Consider the following 19296-nt stretch of genomic DNA (forward strand, 5'->3'; position numbering starts at 1 on the left):
GATCAGGTTTTGTTTCCTACCAATTTCAGACTGAAAAAAAAAAAAAGCAGTATGTGTCAGCAAGAGTGTTGGGTAGTTTCAGCAGGTCCTGGCAGCATCCCCTAGTTGGTTCAAACATGGTTCTGAGAACACTGCTAATAGTGTCAGTCACAAATAATAAGATTCTGCATGGTTTTAGTATCCAGGTCTCATCCTGGTCTATTCTGAGAACAAGGCCATCAGCCAGCCAGGCTAGGAGGGTGGAAGGTTGTTGGGGTGGGAGAGTATTGACAAACACTGCCACCTGCTGGCTATTACGGAAATACAGCTTCATCCTTTCTGAGGGAACTTTGGTTCTAACAGAAACAAAGACAAATCAAAACTTACACTTAAAGATAGGTATCTGTCCTCCAGATGTGGTGGTTCATGCTTATAATCCTATCACTCAGGAGAATGAAATAGGGGGACTTCAAATTACAGGCCAGCCTGGGATAGGGAGACCTTGTCTCAAAGTACAAGTTCTTGACTTATTGATATGCTAATTTTTAGTACATGCTAAGATTTATAAACGAGAATAAGCTTTGCCTTTGCTGTGCCCCTTTCCTGACCCCTTGGTCACATTTCTACTATTTTTTCTCTTTCTTTTCTTTCTTTTTTCCTTTCTTTTTTCCTCTCTCCTCTCCTTTTTCTTTTTCTTTCTTTCCTTCCTTCCTTCCTTCCTCCCCCCTCCCTCCCATCCCTTTCTTCCTTTCCTTCATTCCTTCGTTCCTTCCTTTCTTTCGTCAGCAGAACCAAGCTGCCTGGTACTTACTGGAAGATGTATGGTAGTTTCACAAATAACTAAACCTCTAATACATTCTTCATTACGACAGGGAATATGACAGGATCCTTGTGGCTATGTCCAGAACACAAAGCCTGTATGTATGTTATAGACTAAAAGGCCAATCGCTGCTGATTTGGATCGGATTCCTAACAGGACAAAGGCAACTACCCCAGCAATGGAATTGGCTACCTCTATGAGTCAGAAATCTTTCTATCCAACCATTCTTTTTGGAGGGTGGAGATATAGTGAGTTTGAAACTGAAACTTAGAAAACATTTTTCGTGTGTGTGTGTGTGTGTGTGTGTGTGTGTGTGTGTGTGTGTGTGTGTGTGTGTGTGTGTGTGTGTGTGTGTGTGTGTGTGTGTGTGTGTGTGTGTGTGTGTGTGTGTGTGTGTGTGTGTGTGTGTGTGTGTGTGTGTGTCATCCGGGGCCAAGACACCAACCTAAATGGAACAAGCAACAAAGCTTAGCTGCTTAAACCAAGCATGTTACAAAGCATTACTGGGAAGCAAATTTACAAAGCATATTGGGAAGTAAATTTAAAGTTAAAAACAATAAAGAAGTGTAAGAGATCGTCTAATGAAATCTGGGAGACAAGATTGAGAACAACACATCTAGATCTATAGTCCAGCTCTGCCATTGTCTACCTGTGATTCTAAACAAGTTATTTAACTTCCCATATTGTTGCTTTTGCTTTCGGATCAGATTTACCTTTGGCAGTGCCTGACAAAGTATGAGTTAATAAGTCATAGATATTATTATCAACACATGCCAACCGTTGGCTCTAAGATGTTTAAGATCATAAGAGTGATCCATACATGAACTTGCTCTTTCAAAATAATTTGAGCAATGCTCTTTCAAAATAATATTGTTTATTGAAATTGTGTTCCTTTAGAGCCATGATTTTAGAGCCATGATCCTTTTCCATGCTGGATACAGGAGGAATTGGGTACATAGTCTTCTCACTAGGAAAGAAGATCCAAGATGACACTCAACAATGGCACAGACTTACTGTGTGCCCTTGACAGCACACACACAGTAAGTATTAAAGGCCACTGGTCAGAGTTCACCTTTCCCACAAGCCCCACACTGTGCCAGGCAACCCAAGTGTCAAAGATGAAAGCAATGTTTGCAAAGGAACTGCAGCATTTGATAAAACTGCTACCACCTCCCCTTGTTCAAAGCATGCTTTTCTCTTTGTCCATTAAATCTTTATTTTCTGACTAGTATCTACTGAAATATCAACTGCTTTTTCTGCCTTGATAGATTTTTTTTTTTTGCATTGGCAACTGTTTTCCAAAAATATTTGAAAAATGACCTGCCTGTGGTTGAAAAAAAACCCAAAACAACAAAACCCTAAGGTTCCTCGTTAAGTACTTTTCTCAATGAAGCTTTCATTTGGAGATTTGGAGTACAAACTGCCCGCCTTGTTACAGACTAAAAGGCTAATTGCTGCTGATTTGGATCTGATTCCTAACAGGACAAAGGCAACTACACCAGCAATGGAATTGGCTACCTCTATAAGTCAGAAATCTTTCTATTCAACCATTCTTTTTGGAAGGTGGAGAAATAGTGAGTTTGAAACTGAGAGAAGAGGCAGGAGCAGCCCAAGATCCTTGCCGAGGCCTTACTCAATGTGATAACGGCCTCTAGTGGGTGAAACTGAGAATGCAGCAGTGGTTTCAAGTTCAAGATGGCCTATAGCCCCAGAGATTGCTGAAGGAGATGAAAATCGGTTTCCTTCAGTTTTTCACTCCCATCATGTAAACTGAGGGCTGTTCTCATTACCAGGTGAGGGCCCACTGTCAGATTCTTGCTGCAGTTATATACTTAGCATCCTGAGCATTATCAGTGTGTAAAATACTTATTGACATCAGAGCTTTTACAAGAGCCACAGATAAGATATTATGCTGCGCCTCAGCAGTAGTCAATTTTTCTATCTTGATTTCCTTTTTCCTTAAATTATCTTTTCAAGCCTTCTGGTATTTTTGTTGGGACTGCAGAGGTACAGTATACCAGGTGTGTGTGTGTGTGTGTGTGTGTGTGTGTGTGTGTGAGAGAGAGAGAGAGAGAGAGAGAGACAGACAGAGAGACAGACACAGAGAGATTTTAAACACATTTCTAATAAAATGGGCATATTATGTGTGTGACAAGCAAGAAAAACTGAGAACAAAGAAGGGAGGAGTTTGAAAAACAGATGCAAATCTGCAATATGAATATTTGAACAATTTTTTCCTTACAAACAAATCAGGTGTCAGATGATGATGTTCCTGTGTTCACTGTCTTTTCTCCTCTCATCCGACCGGGGCCTGAAGTGATGTGGTGAGATTTGACATGTGTGCAGTGAATGTTCCATTCTGGGAAGATGGTTCTAGTTCTTTTGCCTCACAGAACAGCTTGTCATTGCTTTTGAATTTTCAGGTTTTAAGGACACCACCACCCACTTGCCTTACTCCAAGTCCTTATAAACAACTTTAAATATGTCTTACTCTTGATCTGCATGCAGGTTGCTGCTCAGGAAAGAACATCTCTGGAATCAAAATAATTGCCTCAGTACCAAGTGAACTCAGAGACCAGGGGGATGGGGAGGTGGGGAGGGTGCAGAACAAAGCGGAGGGGGTCTTCTGGGGGCCTTCCTGTCTGGCAGAGGTCAGTGTGGAAGAGCGGCACATTCTGCCTGAGCTCATTCTCAGAAGCCAGGCCCATTCAGACCTCAAGGTTAAACAAATCCCTGTGCCCAGGCTTCTAGGATACTGGCTAAGACTACACTTGCATCTGGGTGAGTCATGTATTGGAATGTGGTCTGATAGCCGACTGCAGGCCAGATCTATATAGACTGTGTCTAGGTGCTTCTGAGCACTTTACTAAACACCTGGACTCCATCTGCACGTGTAAAGCAGATGGCTGCCACTCTCACATTTCCATGAAGTAGGTGGGTGACAGCCGGAGTCCGTAGGAATGTGATGAGAAGGAAGCAATGAGACCCGCAGTCCACGGGAGCGGGGACCTCACGCCCTGGACCGAAGTCCACGGGGCGGGACCTCATGCCCTGGACCGAAGTCCACGGGGCGGGACCTCATGCCCTGGACCGAAGTCCACGGGGCGGGGCGGGGACCTCACACCCTGGGTCGCAGTCCACAGGGCGGGGCGGGGACCTCACGCCCTGGACCGAAGTCCACGGGGCGGGGCGGGGACCTCACGCCCTGGGCCTGCCCTCTCTTTCATCTTCTGGCACTCAGGCTAGAACCTTATTTTCTTGTCTCCCCGCGTGGCGCTGTACCTACCATCTCCTTGAAGGCGCTCTCCAGAGCCCCGATCACCAGGCACTCGTGGGGAATCTTCTTCTCGGTGAAGAAGCGCGTGGCAGGGGTGCCGGGGGACCCCGGGGCGCCCGCCCCTCCGCGCAGGGAGGCTGCTCGGGTCAGAGTCCTGCTGCTGGGGGGCGCGCCCTCGGGCTCCTCCCCCAGGCAGGTCGGGGGCAGCACGGCCGAGTTCCTCAGGATCTCCACGATGTCCTGCAGTTGCTCGGTGAGGTGCTGCTGCAGCAGGCGCGACGCCACCACGGCCGCCCCGGACCCCGCGTGGCCGTCGAACAGGGACCAGTAGTGGCAAGACACACCCTCGGATTCCTGGTGAGAGAGGGTGACAGGCAAGAGTAAGGCCCACAGTAGCCCTGTCCCGGGCCCCTCCTCCCGGCATCCACTTTAGTCTGTCTTAGGTCTGAAAATATGGGGTTCAAACTTGGAGGGGCAGGTTCCCCTGATTAGTGACTACTGCCCAACACCACTCACGGGGCGAAGGACCCCTGCCTCTCCACCTTGTGGAAGAGCCTAGAAGCTTGCACACCGGCTTACTACTGGGAGCTGGAGATCGACTGTAACTGGATGTGTAGGGTATGCAGTAGAACTCCATACAGGAGAGCCTCTACAAACCCAGCTTCACCATCAAACTCTTCATCTTCCTTCCATTTCAATCCCAGGTTTGGCCTGGGGTCTTTGGAGAAAGCTGAGCCCTTTTCAAACACAAGGAAAAAGTTGATCACATTTTCCCCTAGTAGGGCCCTTACATTCAAGACAGTTGTCCCATTTTCCCTGCTTGAACCCCCAAATATTTAGAACACGTTTTCCCTAAGACACAGGGTCTCACAAGATGAAGCTGGTTCAAATCTGCTTTTCTTTTTTTTTAAATTTTCTTTTTTTGTACGTTTTTTATTGTAAAAATGTTGTACAGAGGGGTTACAGTTACATGAGCAAGGTAATGAGTACATTTCCTATTGAGCATTGTTGCCTCCTCCTGTTTCCCCCCTACCATCCCAAACCCTGCTTTTCTTACTCCTCCCTCCTTTGCTTCTCCAGTTGATGTCACTGGCACCTTTTAGGTCCCTCTTACTTGAATTTACCTGAGTTCTCTTCCTCTACCATAGATTTAGTAGCTACCAGTGGACTTCTAGACTAGTTCAAGATGTAATTTGAACTACAATTTAAACTATCTTATACATATGTATAAGATCTATGTGACAGGGGCTGGGAAGGTTGCTCAGTGGTAGAGTCCTTGCCTTGCACGCATCAGGCCCTGGGTTCGATTCCTCAGCACCACATAAGCAGAAAAAAAAAGCCGGAAGTGGTGCTATGGCTCAAGTGGTAGCGCGCTAGCCTTGAGCTGAAGAGCTGAGGGACAGCGCCCAGGCCCAGAGTTCAGGCCTCACGACCGGACCCCCCCCCCCCAAAAAAAATCTATGTGACAGCAATTGTACTAGCAATGGGGCTCAAGGATTGACTGAAAGAGATATTAGAGACCTGTCCTGCATTTAATAATCCAGTGAGGAAGACAGACATTTGATCAAAAATCACTCACACAAACAAATCGCACATCTGGTCACTTTTATATGGAAGGATTCTTGGTGTCATGAGGCCATCCCACAGAGGATCACATTATATAAGATAAGGAGGAGAATAAGAATACTAGACAGTAGTATCAAGAAGTGCAAAGGCCCTGTGATAGGAAGAATGCATGAAAAATAGGAGGAGACCAAACCATGCCCGTGTGGCCCGTGTGGTGAGAAAACGAGATAGAAAAGGAGGGGAGAAAAGTGTCTGTGCCACTCAGTCCTTACAGGACATATGAAAGACCTTGAAGGTCTTTATCCTGAGAATGACAGAAAAATCAGATGTGATTACAATATCACGCTGTTTCTAAAGAATCACTCAAGCAATGCAGCAAGGATTAGGAGAGTGAAAGTGAGGATGACCTTTGAAGGTAAACTGTATCCTAAAACAAAACAAAACAAAAAAAACCTGGGCTGGGGTGTAGCTAAGTGGCAAAGCGCTTGCCTAGCAAGTGCAATGTCCTGGATTCAATCCCCAGTACCAAAAAAGAAAAGAAAAAAAAATTCAGAAGCACACACAGTAGGCCATGTGATGGAGAGGAAAGTGAGGTAGAAAGAACAGTGGCATCAAGACCAGCAGATCTGGATTCTGATTCCACCTTCCACCCTACTAGATGATTGGATAGCAGTCAGATTAGAGTCTATCTGGGTCAGACACAAGTGGAATACTGCTGTTGCTAAACACCCTCTTTGCTGTGGTTTTCAGATATGTAAAATGTAAGTGATAGTTACCTTATGGAGAAGAGGTGTGGGAGGCTAAATGCAATTGATGTCCGGTGATGGGCTCAGCAATGTGTATGGATCATGCGTGTGTGTTGTCCTATTATCACATCATTACAACACAATCTTGGGTAAGTCATCTGGGCTTCAGTCCTCCACCGAAATGAGGGGCAGCCCTAGGAATCCCCCCAATGCCTCTACTAACTGAAAGTTCTGTTTGAAGAAACAGATTAGTGGGAGCTGGGGGAGTAGGGGAAGAATTTTTATCTTAAGACAGGCCAAGCATGATTGGGAAGGAATGAAAGATGACACAGAAGGCATCAACCTAGAAACCTAGGACAGGAGAGTACCAGATGACTTAGATGGGAAAATCTGGTGGAAAGCTTCTTATCCAACATCTGTTTCCTTTCTCCTTACTACCAACTCTGAGGCAGCAATGGACCCATTACACTTACTTTCCAGATTCTTTTGCACCTATGTGTTGTAATGTGATATACTGGCATGAAGTGGAAGTCTCCTGGATGGAACTTTCAGGAAAGATATTGCTTTCCTGATAGATTAAAAAAAAGGCCCAACTCGACTGGCCCGTTCTTTTGCCTTCTCTCCTTTCTGCTTCCTGTCTGTATAATAGAAGCAGCACCTGTAGGTGTAGTAACCCTTTGTAAACAAATGAAGGGATGAAAGCTGCAGGTTCAGGATAGTGGAACAGGAAGTCAGAAACACTTGGGCCCTTGTGGTCCTGGAAGGGAGGACACACAAATCCTGCACAGCATTGCTTTTGTGCTTCTTGTCATATGGACTTCATTAACATTTGGATATGCTATAGTTGTTAGTCTCTGCAATAAGAGCCGGATACATGGAAAAGAAAGGACGTGCCTGTTTATCTAGTATCCCAGAACTTGTGGCATGAATAGAAGGGAGAGATGCATACACAGGCAAGCACAGGCACACAAAACAAAGCTGAGTCCCCAGGCCAGGATTCTTAGTGTAGGGCAACTGTAAATAAGATGTAGAGAGTCCATGAATCTATTTTCACAAACCTTTGAAAGTTAGCATTTTCTCTTATTAGGAATATAAGGCAATATTACTGAAAGCTACATTTTTCTCTAATTCAGAATATAAGGCAGTGTTAATACCAGACCTATACTTGTCAAAAGAATCAATACATTGCCATTTCAAATATATTGAATTACTGTCAGTGCCACTACTATTTCAAGTTTACAGACATTACTAAGCCTACAACTAGGTCTTGTTATCTGCTGCACTAATAAAAAGTAAAATACATTACAAATTTGTTTAATTCTTTGATAACCACTTCAATGTAACTAATTTTTAACACTCCTATATATTTTATTTTATTTGCAGCTCAAAACATCATCCTGCACAAAAAGGTGAAGGTACTACCCTCCAGATTTACTAGAAGGGCTGTATGGAAGATTGGTCTGAGTTCTTGAAGCTGCAGCCTCATAGTCCCATGGATACTGCTTCTGACCAGAGTGTGGTTTCTGCTTAATAAGGAAGAAGAAATACTCATTAACTGACTAGCTTAGCCAGTTTTTTTCCTGACCTATGAATCAAACTTCATATAAATCACTTATGGTTTACAAAAAAGTACACTTAAATAAAATAAACATAGATAAACTAAAATAACAAAAAGGAAGTGGAGCTTAAAAAATCTGTAAGTATGAAAGGAATCATGAGGAGTCCTTTCATACTCTTTACCTAAAAAATGAGGAACTTTGTCCTTTCTACTGTGTCTCATAGAGATTGACACTGGCGCCCTCATGTGGTAGAAATAAGTTCTTTGAGTGTTCACACATTAGGACATTAAATGGGACATCTGGAAGCTGCAGTGGCTTGGGTACTTTCCCACATCCAATTGTTCTGGTAAACTGTGACCCATTACAGGGCCCTTGGTTTTCCCAGCTAAGTGGTATAATAGATTAAATTATTAATTTTTAAGACAAATTAACCCTCACAGAGGAGCCACAGGCCTTTTTACTTACAAAAAAATAAAGGCCCTACAAGAATGGTGCTGATAGGAAACATGAGCAAATTAAGGACCTATCAGTGCAGGTATATCATTTATTCCTATTAAGAACATTATGGCCATATCTTAAATAATTATATCTACGCCCAAAGAACCAAAACATTCAGGGGAGCAGTTGAAATATGGAATGGAACTTGCTATTGTTCCTGATGGAACATTAGCTAATGATATCAGGTGCCTTGAGACATTAGCTCAAGACAACAGAAAGTCTGTGCTGTTAGCAAGACAGAACGAATTATTGTGAAAAAAAACCACTCAGAAAAATGCCTATCGTATACTTAATATCATATAACTCTTCATCATTATTATTTTAGAATCCTGTTTTTTAGACTATATGACTTTATGTTTATATTTGCAAAACAATTTTATATCATATGCTAAAAATGGGGATATAGTCCCAGAAATTGTTTTTACTGGTGATTTGAAGGTTTCTAATCTAGAAACTCATCCTCAGGGAAAAATATCCTCTGGATGCCTTCTGATAAGACACACATGCCAAGGGGCATCTGGGTTGATTCCATATCTTAGTTATGGTAAAAAAAAAAAAAGCTGCAATGAATATAGTTGTGCTGGTGGCTTTAGTGTGGCCTAGTTTGTGGTCAGGAGTGGGATTGCTGGGTCATAGGGAAGCTCTATGTTTAGTCTTTTGAGGAACCTCCATACCGATTTCCAGAGTGGTTGACCAAGTTTCCATTCCTACCAACAGTGTAGTAGCATTCCATTTTGGCCAAATGGATCAAGAAGCTGTGATATATACATGTATATGTATATATATATATATACATATATATATAAATTCTATGCTTCCATCAGAAAGAATGGCATTGCCTCAATTCATAACAAAATGGGAAGACTTGGAAAAAATTATATTAAGTGAAGTAAGCCAGACCCAAAGAAACACAGGCTGCATGTTTTCCTTCATTTGTAATAATTAGAATGTGCCTATCATTCTACAAGTTAACCCAATGGATAGTAAAAGACAAAAAATTACAGTTGGTCATGATAAACAGGACTCTAAAACATTCACACAGCGGGAAGTATATTCTTAGAAGAGGATCACAAGGGCTCAATAGCAATGTGCATATGATCATATTGAAAAGGAAATGCACTGATTATCTGAATACACTGTACTGTAACTACTGTAACTATAACCCCTCTATACATCACCTTAACAATTTAAAAATATATATACATGCTTTGAGCACTTAACCTTTATCTCCTTTTCCTACATTATAAACTACTCAGATATTTACACAGCCTTGAGAGAAGCCATATCAACAATGTAAAAGAGATATTGCAAATGTGAAATTTTACTTGCAGTGAAGTTGTATTGTGGTATTTTAGTATCAGTAACTTCTCCCTAAATTAATTACAGAAAAATCTTAAGTATTGTAAAATAATACTAAAATACAGCTGCAAGTGTAGCTATTAGGATAACAACCACAGGATGAATTTATCAAGCATCAGATTTTCATATTTTTAACCCTGAAAGGAAGGAACTATTATTCTTGATGTACGGCTGAGGAAACTGAGGTATGACAAGATCAGGTAACTTACATAAATTAACACATCTGGTAAGTGATAGGACCAGGATTCAAACTTAGATAGTTGCTTGTCATGGTTTATGTGAATAATGACCATTCCATAACTTAGACAGTTATGGACTTGCAAGTTATATGGACTGAAAGGATGACAATTTCATTTTAGTTCTGTTCTGCACCTGAGTCAGTAAGAGCTGTGACCCCATTTCTGAATTCACAAGTTCTCTAAAAAAGAGGAATCATAATGGAAAGGAGAGATGTTTATTGAAATTGTTCACATCAGCATTAAGAACTGCTATATTCTTCAACTGCTAATGCAGGAAAAGGAATGTTACAATCTAGACTCTGAGGCTAGCTTGTGTGGGCTCCGCACCTCCCAGCCCCGTGTCTTAGTTCTTCATCAGTAGTAATGCATACCTATGGATGAATTATGAAGTTACACAAACTGATATTGGCAAGGTGCTAAGATCAACTTTTATCATACAAATGCTGTTTAAGAAAAAAAATAAAAAGAAGAAAATAAAATCTCAAGAGCTATTTCCCTTTCCATGATCTTTCCCCCTAAAGCTGTGGGCAGTTAGATTACAAGTTAAGCAAGATGTTTCCTTCTTCACACTACTTGTTTTCTTTCAGTCTGGGAATAAGATTTGCCACAGTGGGGAATTCTACTGTAGAACCAAGCTTTAGTTGTGTTCCTAGCATTGCATATATCTCTTTCAAACCTATCTTCAGGGAAATAAATAAGGACCAACTAAGGCAATAACTTTTAAAATCACACTGGCTGATATCAATACCTAGTGGCAAAGTAACACCTCTTAATCAATGGCAAGAGTTCTCTGTCCCTGAACTAAGAGATACGTGTTTGGAAAGAATCCATTGCTGTCCTGCATATATATGTATATATAATATTATATGTATATATAATTACACACATATCATACCTATATATAAATATGTGTGTATATGTAATGTATATACATAGATATACACAGATACACATATGTGTATCTATGTATATATGTACACATATACACACATCTATGTGCATCTATATATATCATATACAACTATAAATAATTTATATATATAGATATATGTATATGTATGTGTGTATATATAAATATATATGTACATATACAAACACACACACACACACACACACATATATATATATATATACACACATACATATTATATACTCTGCTGGGCATGGTGGTTTATATCTATAATCCTAACTACTCAGGAGGCTGGGATCTGAGGTTCAAAGCCAGTCTAGGCAGGAAAGTCCATGAGACTCTTATCTCCAATTAACCACCAAAAATGTGGAAGTGGAGCTGTGGCTCAAGTGGTAGTTCACCAGTCTTGAGCAGAGATAGCATCCATGCCCAGTGTTCAAGTCCCAGGACTGGTACACATGCATATACACACATATACATTAGCTATACACATATCTATACATATGTTATATACACAAATAATACATAGTATATACATATGTATTATGTATAGATAATATACATATTATATATATAGTTTTAATTCTCTTAACATACTCAGAACAAGTCAAAATTTACTGTAAACACAATAAATAATGGATAATAACTACTCCTATTGCATTTTTTAAGGTGACATCACTGCATAGAACAAATTGCCAAATGAATCCAAGTATTTCCAGGAGGATTGTTGGTGTGGAGCCAGAAGTGCCCTTCACTGTAATGCTCTTGACTGAAAGAACCCTTCTTACAGAAAATGGGTGGAAGAATGGCAGATGTTCTATTCACAGTTGAAATTGTCCCATTCCTCTTTTCCTCACCACCTCTCCTGCTCCAATTTACTCACACTGCCTTGAATTCCCACAGGGCTGCCATGTCTTCTGCTGAGAAAGATAATCAGCTTCCCTCTCCCCTGCTGATGAACTTGGCCCTGATACTGACATCGCCATCTCCTGTTATTGTAATTAGACACTGAACTAACAGATACAGAAACGACATACTTTGATGTGTTTTGACTAAATTAAACAACAAAAGGGTAATTTTAAGGAAATGGGCTTGAAATGCACTTGTCCACAAGTCTGGTTTCAAGTCCCAAATCTGCTCCAAACAGGGAGTCATATGTGGGGAGAGAAGGAGGAGGAGGGTGATGTTTTGGTGATTTCCATAATCATTTATTTTTCCACTTATTCTATAATAAAGACATGCATTTCTTAACACTAAGGTTATAAGATGCCTTAGTGAGATTTCTCCTTCCTCATAGAAGTTACATTGTTACAGTTCCCCCTTATTATCTCAATCCTAGAAGGACTAAATACTTGGGAACTGAAAAGAAGCAAAAGCTCTTGGAAAACGAGTTTACATGTTGATGGCAATTACTATGATACATCAAACCTCTTTAAAAATCTTTTATATCAAAAGAAAGAAAACAGAATAAGGCTGATCAATTCTCATACATTTTGGTCTGGTTAATTAAAAAACCTTCAGAGGAAGGTAAAAGGCTGTTTGGGGATACTATTCTCAACAAAGCATCTTTCCTAAGGGATAATCATATGAAAGTGTCTTTTCAGCATTTTAGATTCCCATATTTCCTGGCTAGCCACACTAGGTCTCCAGATGAAAGGCATAGGAATGTTCAAGATTTTCACATTGTTGTGGAGTGTCAACTTCCATATACCAAACTGTAAGCCAATGGACTTCACAAACAGATGAACTCAATGGGGTCCATGCACAAGGACAGTTCTGCTTTCACTTGTCATGACGAATATTTTATTGTAATATACTTCACATCTACTTTATCAGAGATTTCGAAACTTTTCTTCCTTATTCTCAAAAGAGACATTTTTACTTATCTTTTGAAGTATATCATTAAACATATATATGTGTATATATATATATATATATATACACACACACACACACACACACACACACACATATATATAACAGGCCTATAATCTCAACATTTGAGAGGCTGAGCCAGAAGGATCTTGGAGTTCAAGGGTAGCCTGGGATACACAATGAGACCTTGTCTCAGAAAGCCAAACCACAACCAGACCAAACTAGACCAAACCAAACCAAACCAAAACACAGGTCCATTATGGAGCAGTTAAAAGGAAAATAAAGTAATATCCTCTTGTATTTCTTCAGGCTTTCAATCTTTTAAATTTATATCCCGTTTAAGTTTTATATCTTCTGTAACTCCTGACATTTTACTTTGTATGTGAAGTTGATTTGTGGAATTTCTTAGAAATAAGTCACCACTATCAAGAACTCAGATAATCACAGGAAATGACATTACCTTTATTCCTCATACCTCACTTGCGTAGGAGATACTTTATTATTTTAGTTACCATTTTTTGAAGGTTGGCTTGTTTTAAAATAGAAGGCTTAAGTTGACTTTTTTGGATTAAAGATTTACATATACTAAGGGGATCAAATAATTTTTATGAATGAGCATGAAACATGACTTAAGGTTGCCTTAATGTCTTTATTAAATAATAGCTATTTACAGTAAGAAAAAGTCATCTCATTGTTACTGGGATACCTTGTTGCTACTAAGTATAAGAAATATGAGTGGAGATATGGCTCAGGTGGTAGAGTACCTGCCTAGCAAGCATAAGGCCTGAGTTCAATCCCCAGTATGGGGGCAGAGGATATGAGCTAGTATTAATACTAGCTACTTGAGACACAGAGATAGCTGGATCTCCACTAGCTCAGAGCCAAAGCACAAAACCCTATCTGAAAGACAAACTAAAAGCAAAAAGACTGGGTCATGCCTCCCAGTGATAGAGTACTTGCCTTACAAGTAGAAAGCTTTGCTTTTAATCCCTACTTCTGAAAAAAATAGCATATATAAAATCATACTTCTGCTAAGTTTCTCTGCACATCACTGATATTTTCAACTACATATTCCTGTGATAATTCTTCTTTTCACTGAATTTCCTGTTATCTGATAAGAAATTGCAGGTTTTCTGCAAGTTCCAAGGAAGATGAAGATGGTTTTAAACATAAAAGAAGTCTTTTGAAACACATATTTTGACTTTCCTAAATTTATTGGGGACAGAAAGACTAAGGAAAGAGGGAGAAATTAAGCAAGTGCACTAAAAAGAGGTCCTATGCATCTTTTGTCATTCTTCATACCTGTCAACTCACTGTTGAATTGACCTTCTATCAAAACCCTTCTATCAAAACTCCCTTTTCTTATATTTGCTTGGTAAACTTCTTTTTTTGTGTGTGTGTCTGGTCGTAGAGCCTGAACTCTGGCCTGGGCACTGTCCCTCAGCTTTTCAGCTCAAGGCTAGTGCTCTACCACTTGAGCCACAGCGCCACTTCCGGCTTTTTTGCTTATGTGGTGCTGAGGAATCGAACCCAGGGCCTCAGGCATGCAAGGCAAGCGCTCTACCACTGAGCCAACTTCCCAGCCCCTGCTTGGTAAACTTCTACACATCTCCATTCCTTTGAGTATTGCTGATACTCACACACACAAAAAAAAGAAGTTTACCAAGCAAATATAAGAAAAGGGAGTTTTGATAGAAGGGTGCAAAACTATGGGCACATACTGTTAAAGCCAAAATGAGGAAAGTAAATAACAGCCTAATTATCTCACCACCAAACAGCAATGGTGCTGATAGTATAGGGAACAGATTTGACAGAGTAAACAGAATCACCATATAATCCAGTAATGCAACTAACAGGAATATATAAAAAAGAACTGAATGTAGGAATTCAAGAGATATTTGTACATTCATGTTCAAAACATCATTATTCACAAATAGCCTGAAGGGGAAAACAACTCAAGTGTCTACCTGCCAATGAATAGATAAACAAAATTTGGTATATGCTTGCAAGATGACATATTCATCCTTAAGAAGGAAATTCTGATTCATGTTTCAATATGCATGAACCTTAAGGACTTTATCCTCAGTGAAATAAGCCATACACAAAAGACAGATACTACATGATTCTACTTGCATATAGTATCTAGAGTGGTCAAATTCAGGAAAAGAGAGAAAACAGAACGGGGCACCAAGGGCTTAGAGGAGGGAAGAATAGAGTTAATGTCTCATGAACACAGAGTTTCAGCTTGAGAAGATTAAAATTTTTAGAGTAGGATAATTGTGATGGTTGTAAAATATGTAGATGTACATAATGCCACTGAATAATTTAAACAGTTTAAAATGGTGAGTTCCAGATTATCTATATTTTACCTCAATCAAAAGCACAAACATAGCACAGCGATTCCCTCCAATGATGGGAAGCTCTTTTTTTTCCTATCTAAGGTCATTTGGATATTTATAACATCATTTGAGGGTGAGACAAAACCATCAATACAAGCAGATGGGCTGAGGGCAGCTAACAAGAATCGACGAGAAACACATGTATTTTTCTCATCATGTACCAAATAATTTCTTTTGTGTGTAGGTGGGGGAAGAGGGGTTGGGAAACAGCAGTAGCCATTCTAACTGCAGCAGTAGCAGCAGCAGCAGCAGCAGCAGCAGAGCCAGGCCTGATGACAATGGCAACAGCTTCAACAACAAGAGTGGCAGCAGAGCCACCAGTGTTGGTAATGTTGGTAGCAGCAACAGCAGACCTGGCAGTGGAGGTAGAACTGCCAGCAGTAGTGAGGACAGGTCAAAGAAGATCCTGATACCTGAGACCCAAGAGCTGTCACACGTGTTGCTTTAGGGCTGAAGTTCCCAGCACTCAAGGCCTATACAAGGCTTGTAACACTAGAGGACAACAGCAATTCAGGTAAGATCTAGTGGATCAAAGAAGTTCCCTGGATTCCATCTCCAAACTAGCAAAAAAAAAGAGGGCTAAATGCATGGCTCAAATGGTAGAGCACCAACCTAGCAATCACAAGGCCCTGGGTTCAAACCATAGTGTGAGCAGATGCATGGAGGGGAGCAGAGAAGAGCAGAAGAAGGGAAGATCATATAATCTTTCATCCACAAGTGAATAAACATACAAAATTCAGTGGGTCTTATCCACAGAGAAATGACAGAAGAGGGACTGCCTTCAGGATATTACTGCTGACATTTATTAAGAATTTATCAGTAAAGACAGTTCTACATTTTCTACAGATGACTAGATTTCATCCTTCCAATGAGCTGACCTCTATCATTTGGTAATTACTACTGCAGAAAAGACAACTAAGACTCAAAGAATAGGTAACTAGGCAACATTAACCAGCTAATAACTGGTACACTGCCTGGAGCTATGTTACTTCAGAATCTATGTACTTAACCATTGCTACCCAGTAGAGCCTCAGTGCTGGCTTTTTAAGCCAAGCCTAATATAATGTTTCCTACAGTCTTGAAAACAAGTACAACTAATGAATCACATAAATCAGTTTTCTTTACTCTAAAATGACCTAATAGTAATGAAATAAGCCAGAATTCTTTTGTATTCTCTGATCATAAATGGAATAAGATGCTATTTTTTAGACCATGAAGAAATTCTGACATCTTTTAAAATTCTACAAGAAATGTTATACAGAAATATCCTTAAGATTATGGCAATTATGGAGGGAATGAGCGGGAAAGAGGTAACAGCTGACACTAAGCAAAAGGAAAGGAATGTACATATCACCCAATGTGGAAGAAATAACTGTATTGTCAAAGCACATAGAATGCATAAACTTTATAGACCACAACAGACTATTTGCCCCACGAAGGTTAGAATGTGTTTGTGACTTTAACGAAGTATCACTATCCCACAATTCTGCGAAATTTGTGAAATTATATAATCACTTAATCATAATAAAGAATTTGAAAAAAAGATTATGGCAATAGTCACATTTGGGTTATCTTGTTCAACCTTCCCTGATTTTCTGTGATTGCTCATCCCTAGGACTAAATAATCTGATGGGCAGAGTACTGATGCATTTCTGTCCTTTTCCAAGGAGTTTGTTAGAACTTTCTGAGGATGTGTCTGCTTTGTTCTCCAGAAATCAGAGAGAGGAAATGTGTTTTGTGATTCATCAATGGCAGGGCATTCAGCGTGCTTGGCCACCCCATGGAGTGTGAGGGCTTTGGGCCAACTGAAGCAAATATTAATTTGGAAGAATGTCAGACACAGACTCCAACTGGCCAACTCTAATGGACAGGCAGTGGGAAAAAAGGGGCAAAGTCACAGCTGGGCTCCAAGCCAACAGCCTACTGTTATTTCTACCCCTCATGAGAGGCTTCTAGATTATTTCCTTCACAAAGACCTAGAAGTGGCTCCTTTGAAACCACCAAAGATTATATATATATATGTATACATGTATATGTATACATATATATATATATCAACTCCTAAAACAAAAACTTCTTAATAGTGTTTGCATTTACTTTATTAAAAATATAAATGCCAGCTCATCTAGCACATGTAACTTTGGCTTGGATTATGTGATGCCCAGAGTATAGATTCATCACTCTGGGGACATGGATTTTTTATTCCATTTCTCACCTGGATAAATCCCTAACATCCTTCAGTGGGGCTAGAGTATGCGCTCCACTTCTCCTGAAAATCAAGGACAAAGAGCATCTTACCGAGTTCTCCTTTAGCTGAAGCCCTTCCCCGTTGGGAAGGGAGGACCGTCTCTTGGAGTTCCTGTTTGGAGTTGAGGTAATAGCCCCGGCCTTCTTCTTTACAGTGAGCACCTCACAGCTGGCTTGGTCTTCATTGTGTGTACTTTTCCCAGCATTGATGACCCTGGAGAAAAAGCCGGAAAAGCTCATCAAACAATGATATCTAGAAAGCTGAGAGGGTAGTCATTGTCTCTAGAATCAGTCAAGGCAAATCTCCACATCTGGCATAAAACGAAAACACTACTCATTTCAAAAGAGCTTATGGCCGTGGTATTTTATATAATGAATAAACAGAGTTTTGAAAATGGAATTATATTGGCACCCAACATAACACATACTGAAGAAGTTGCTCTGAACTGAGTTCACCTTTATATGTATCTTAATAGATGCATCGACTCCATGAACCATTCTAGTCAAAACACATCAGGCAACCAATCTTTCTGGCTAATTCAGGGCCTGAACCTTTTTTTTTTTTTTTTTTTTGGCAATTCCACTAAAATCAGAAAGGCTGGTTCAGGGGGAATTCTGTTTCATTTTATTCAACTGATAAAAGAGCAAAGCCACCATCAATCTTATCAGACAACACAGTAGTAATGTATAGCACATTCCAAAGGTCAAAGGAACAGCGATCTATACCTCACTGCACCACACTCATTTTAACTTTACACAAAGGAATGAATAAGGCAAAATTGTGTTTTAAGTTAATTTTAACACTCCTTTTCCCTCAAGAATAACACTCATCACACTGGGCTACAGAGCACTCTGACAGCAAAGACGCATACTAAAATATCATAGCAAATCGACCCTTTTGACTTAATTAGCAATTTTTGTTCCAAAGCTTTTTGAGACAGTGTTATATTGCAGTAGCCTAGGCTAGCTTCCAACTCCTACGTGATGGGATTACAGATGTATTCAGGTGGGCTCACTAATTACTAAATGTTATAAGCAAAAGATCTGTTTCAGAAAAACATGCCACCTCATTCAGATACCTTCTATGTCTCTCTCTCCTAGTGCAAATAGTTGTACTAAACAAAACTGCTTTGTTATTCTTATACAGGTTATTATAAATTTCAAGCTTGTTTTATAAATAAAAATCACATATTGTACTATTTAAAACTTACAAGTAGATTATTGACTACAGTGTTTTAAAATTAATGCTTAGAAGCCTGTGTAAGGAGATGAGAATGTGTGTTGATTTCTGCAAAATCAGATGAGCCTTTGGTACTTATCATTTAGTCTTAAGGACAGAAAGGTCATGAAGCAGAGGGTTTTCTATCTACTTTTCTGCCTTACCTTCACTTTCTCTCCTCAAGGGAGAGAAAGCAAAATTCTGAGGATATAAGGCTATGTTCATTATGGTTACTAAATGGTGTCACATTTCCCACCAGAACTAATTTACTCCATGTGGCACAAATGGAATTCAGAATGAAGTCTACATGACCCCCAACTCAACTCTGTCTTAGGATATTATGGGAATATCAACTTGTCTGTGCCAATCCAAACTGGACTCTGGTGATGTATGTAATAAGCAGAGTAGGGTAGCTCTGGTCCAGGCTTGAGAGGAGAGGAAATGGAGCTCTCGCCCTCCTTTTCTGGTTACTGAAGGGGTCTAGGAAGAGCAAAGGGGAAGAATGGGTGGCTCCCATCTGCCTCTCCCAGAGAAGCTCTTGTTTAGTGCAGGCCAAGTCACTGGAGGGAAGGGGGGGAGGTCTACAGCTGCAGCTCATGATGC

General features: G+C 40.2%; 1 protein-coding gene across 2 annotated transcripts in view; it reads right to left on the reverse strand.

Moving 5' to 3' along the window:
* Ppm1h (protein phosphatase, Mg2+/Mn2+ dependent 1H) overlaps positions 1–19296 on the reverse strand; it is a 200921-nt gene that overhangs the window by 107600 nt on the left and 74025 nt on the right. For both annotated transcript variants that reach the window (XM_069987868.1, XM_069987877.1), the window contains exons 2-3: positions 17526–17688; positions 4086–4430 (exon numbers count right to left, since the gene is read on the reverse strand). In XM_069987868.1, coding sequence (XP_069843969.1) covers positions 4086–4430; positions 17526–17688 — 508 coding nt within the window. The remainder of the gene's footprint in view (positions 1–4085; positions 4431–17525; positions 17689–19296) is intronic.

Source organism: Dipodomys merriami, unplaced genomic scaffold (assembly GCF_024711535.1).
Source record: "Dipodomys merriami isolate MVZ:Mamm:240054 unplaced genomic scaffold, mDipMer1.0.p SCAF_10, whole genome shotgun sequence".
In the NCBI taxonomy this organism is placed as follows: domain Eukaryota; kingdom Metazoa; phylum Chordata; class Mammalia; order Rodentia; family Heteromyidae; genus Dipodomys; species Dipodomys merriami.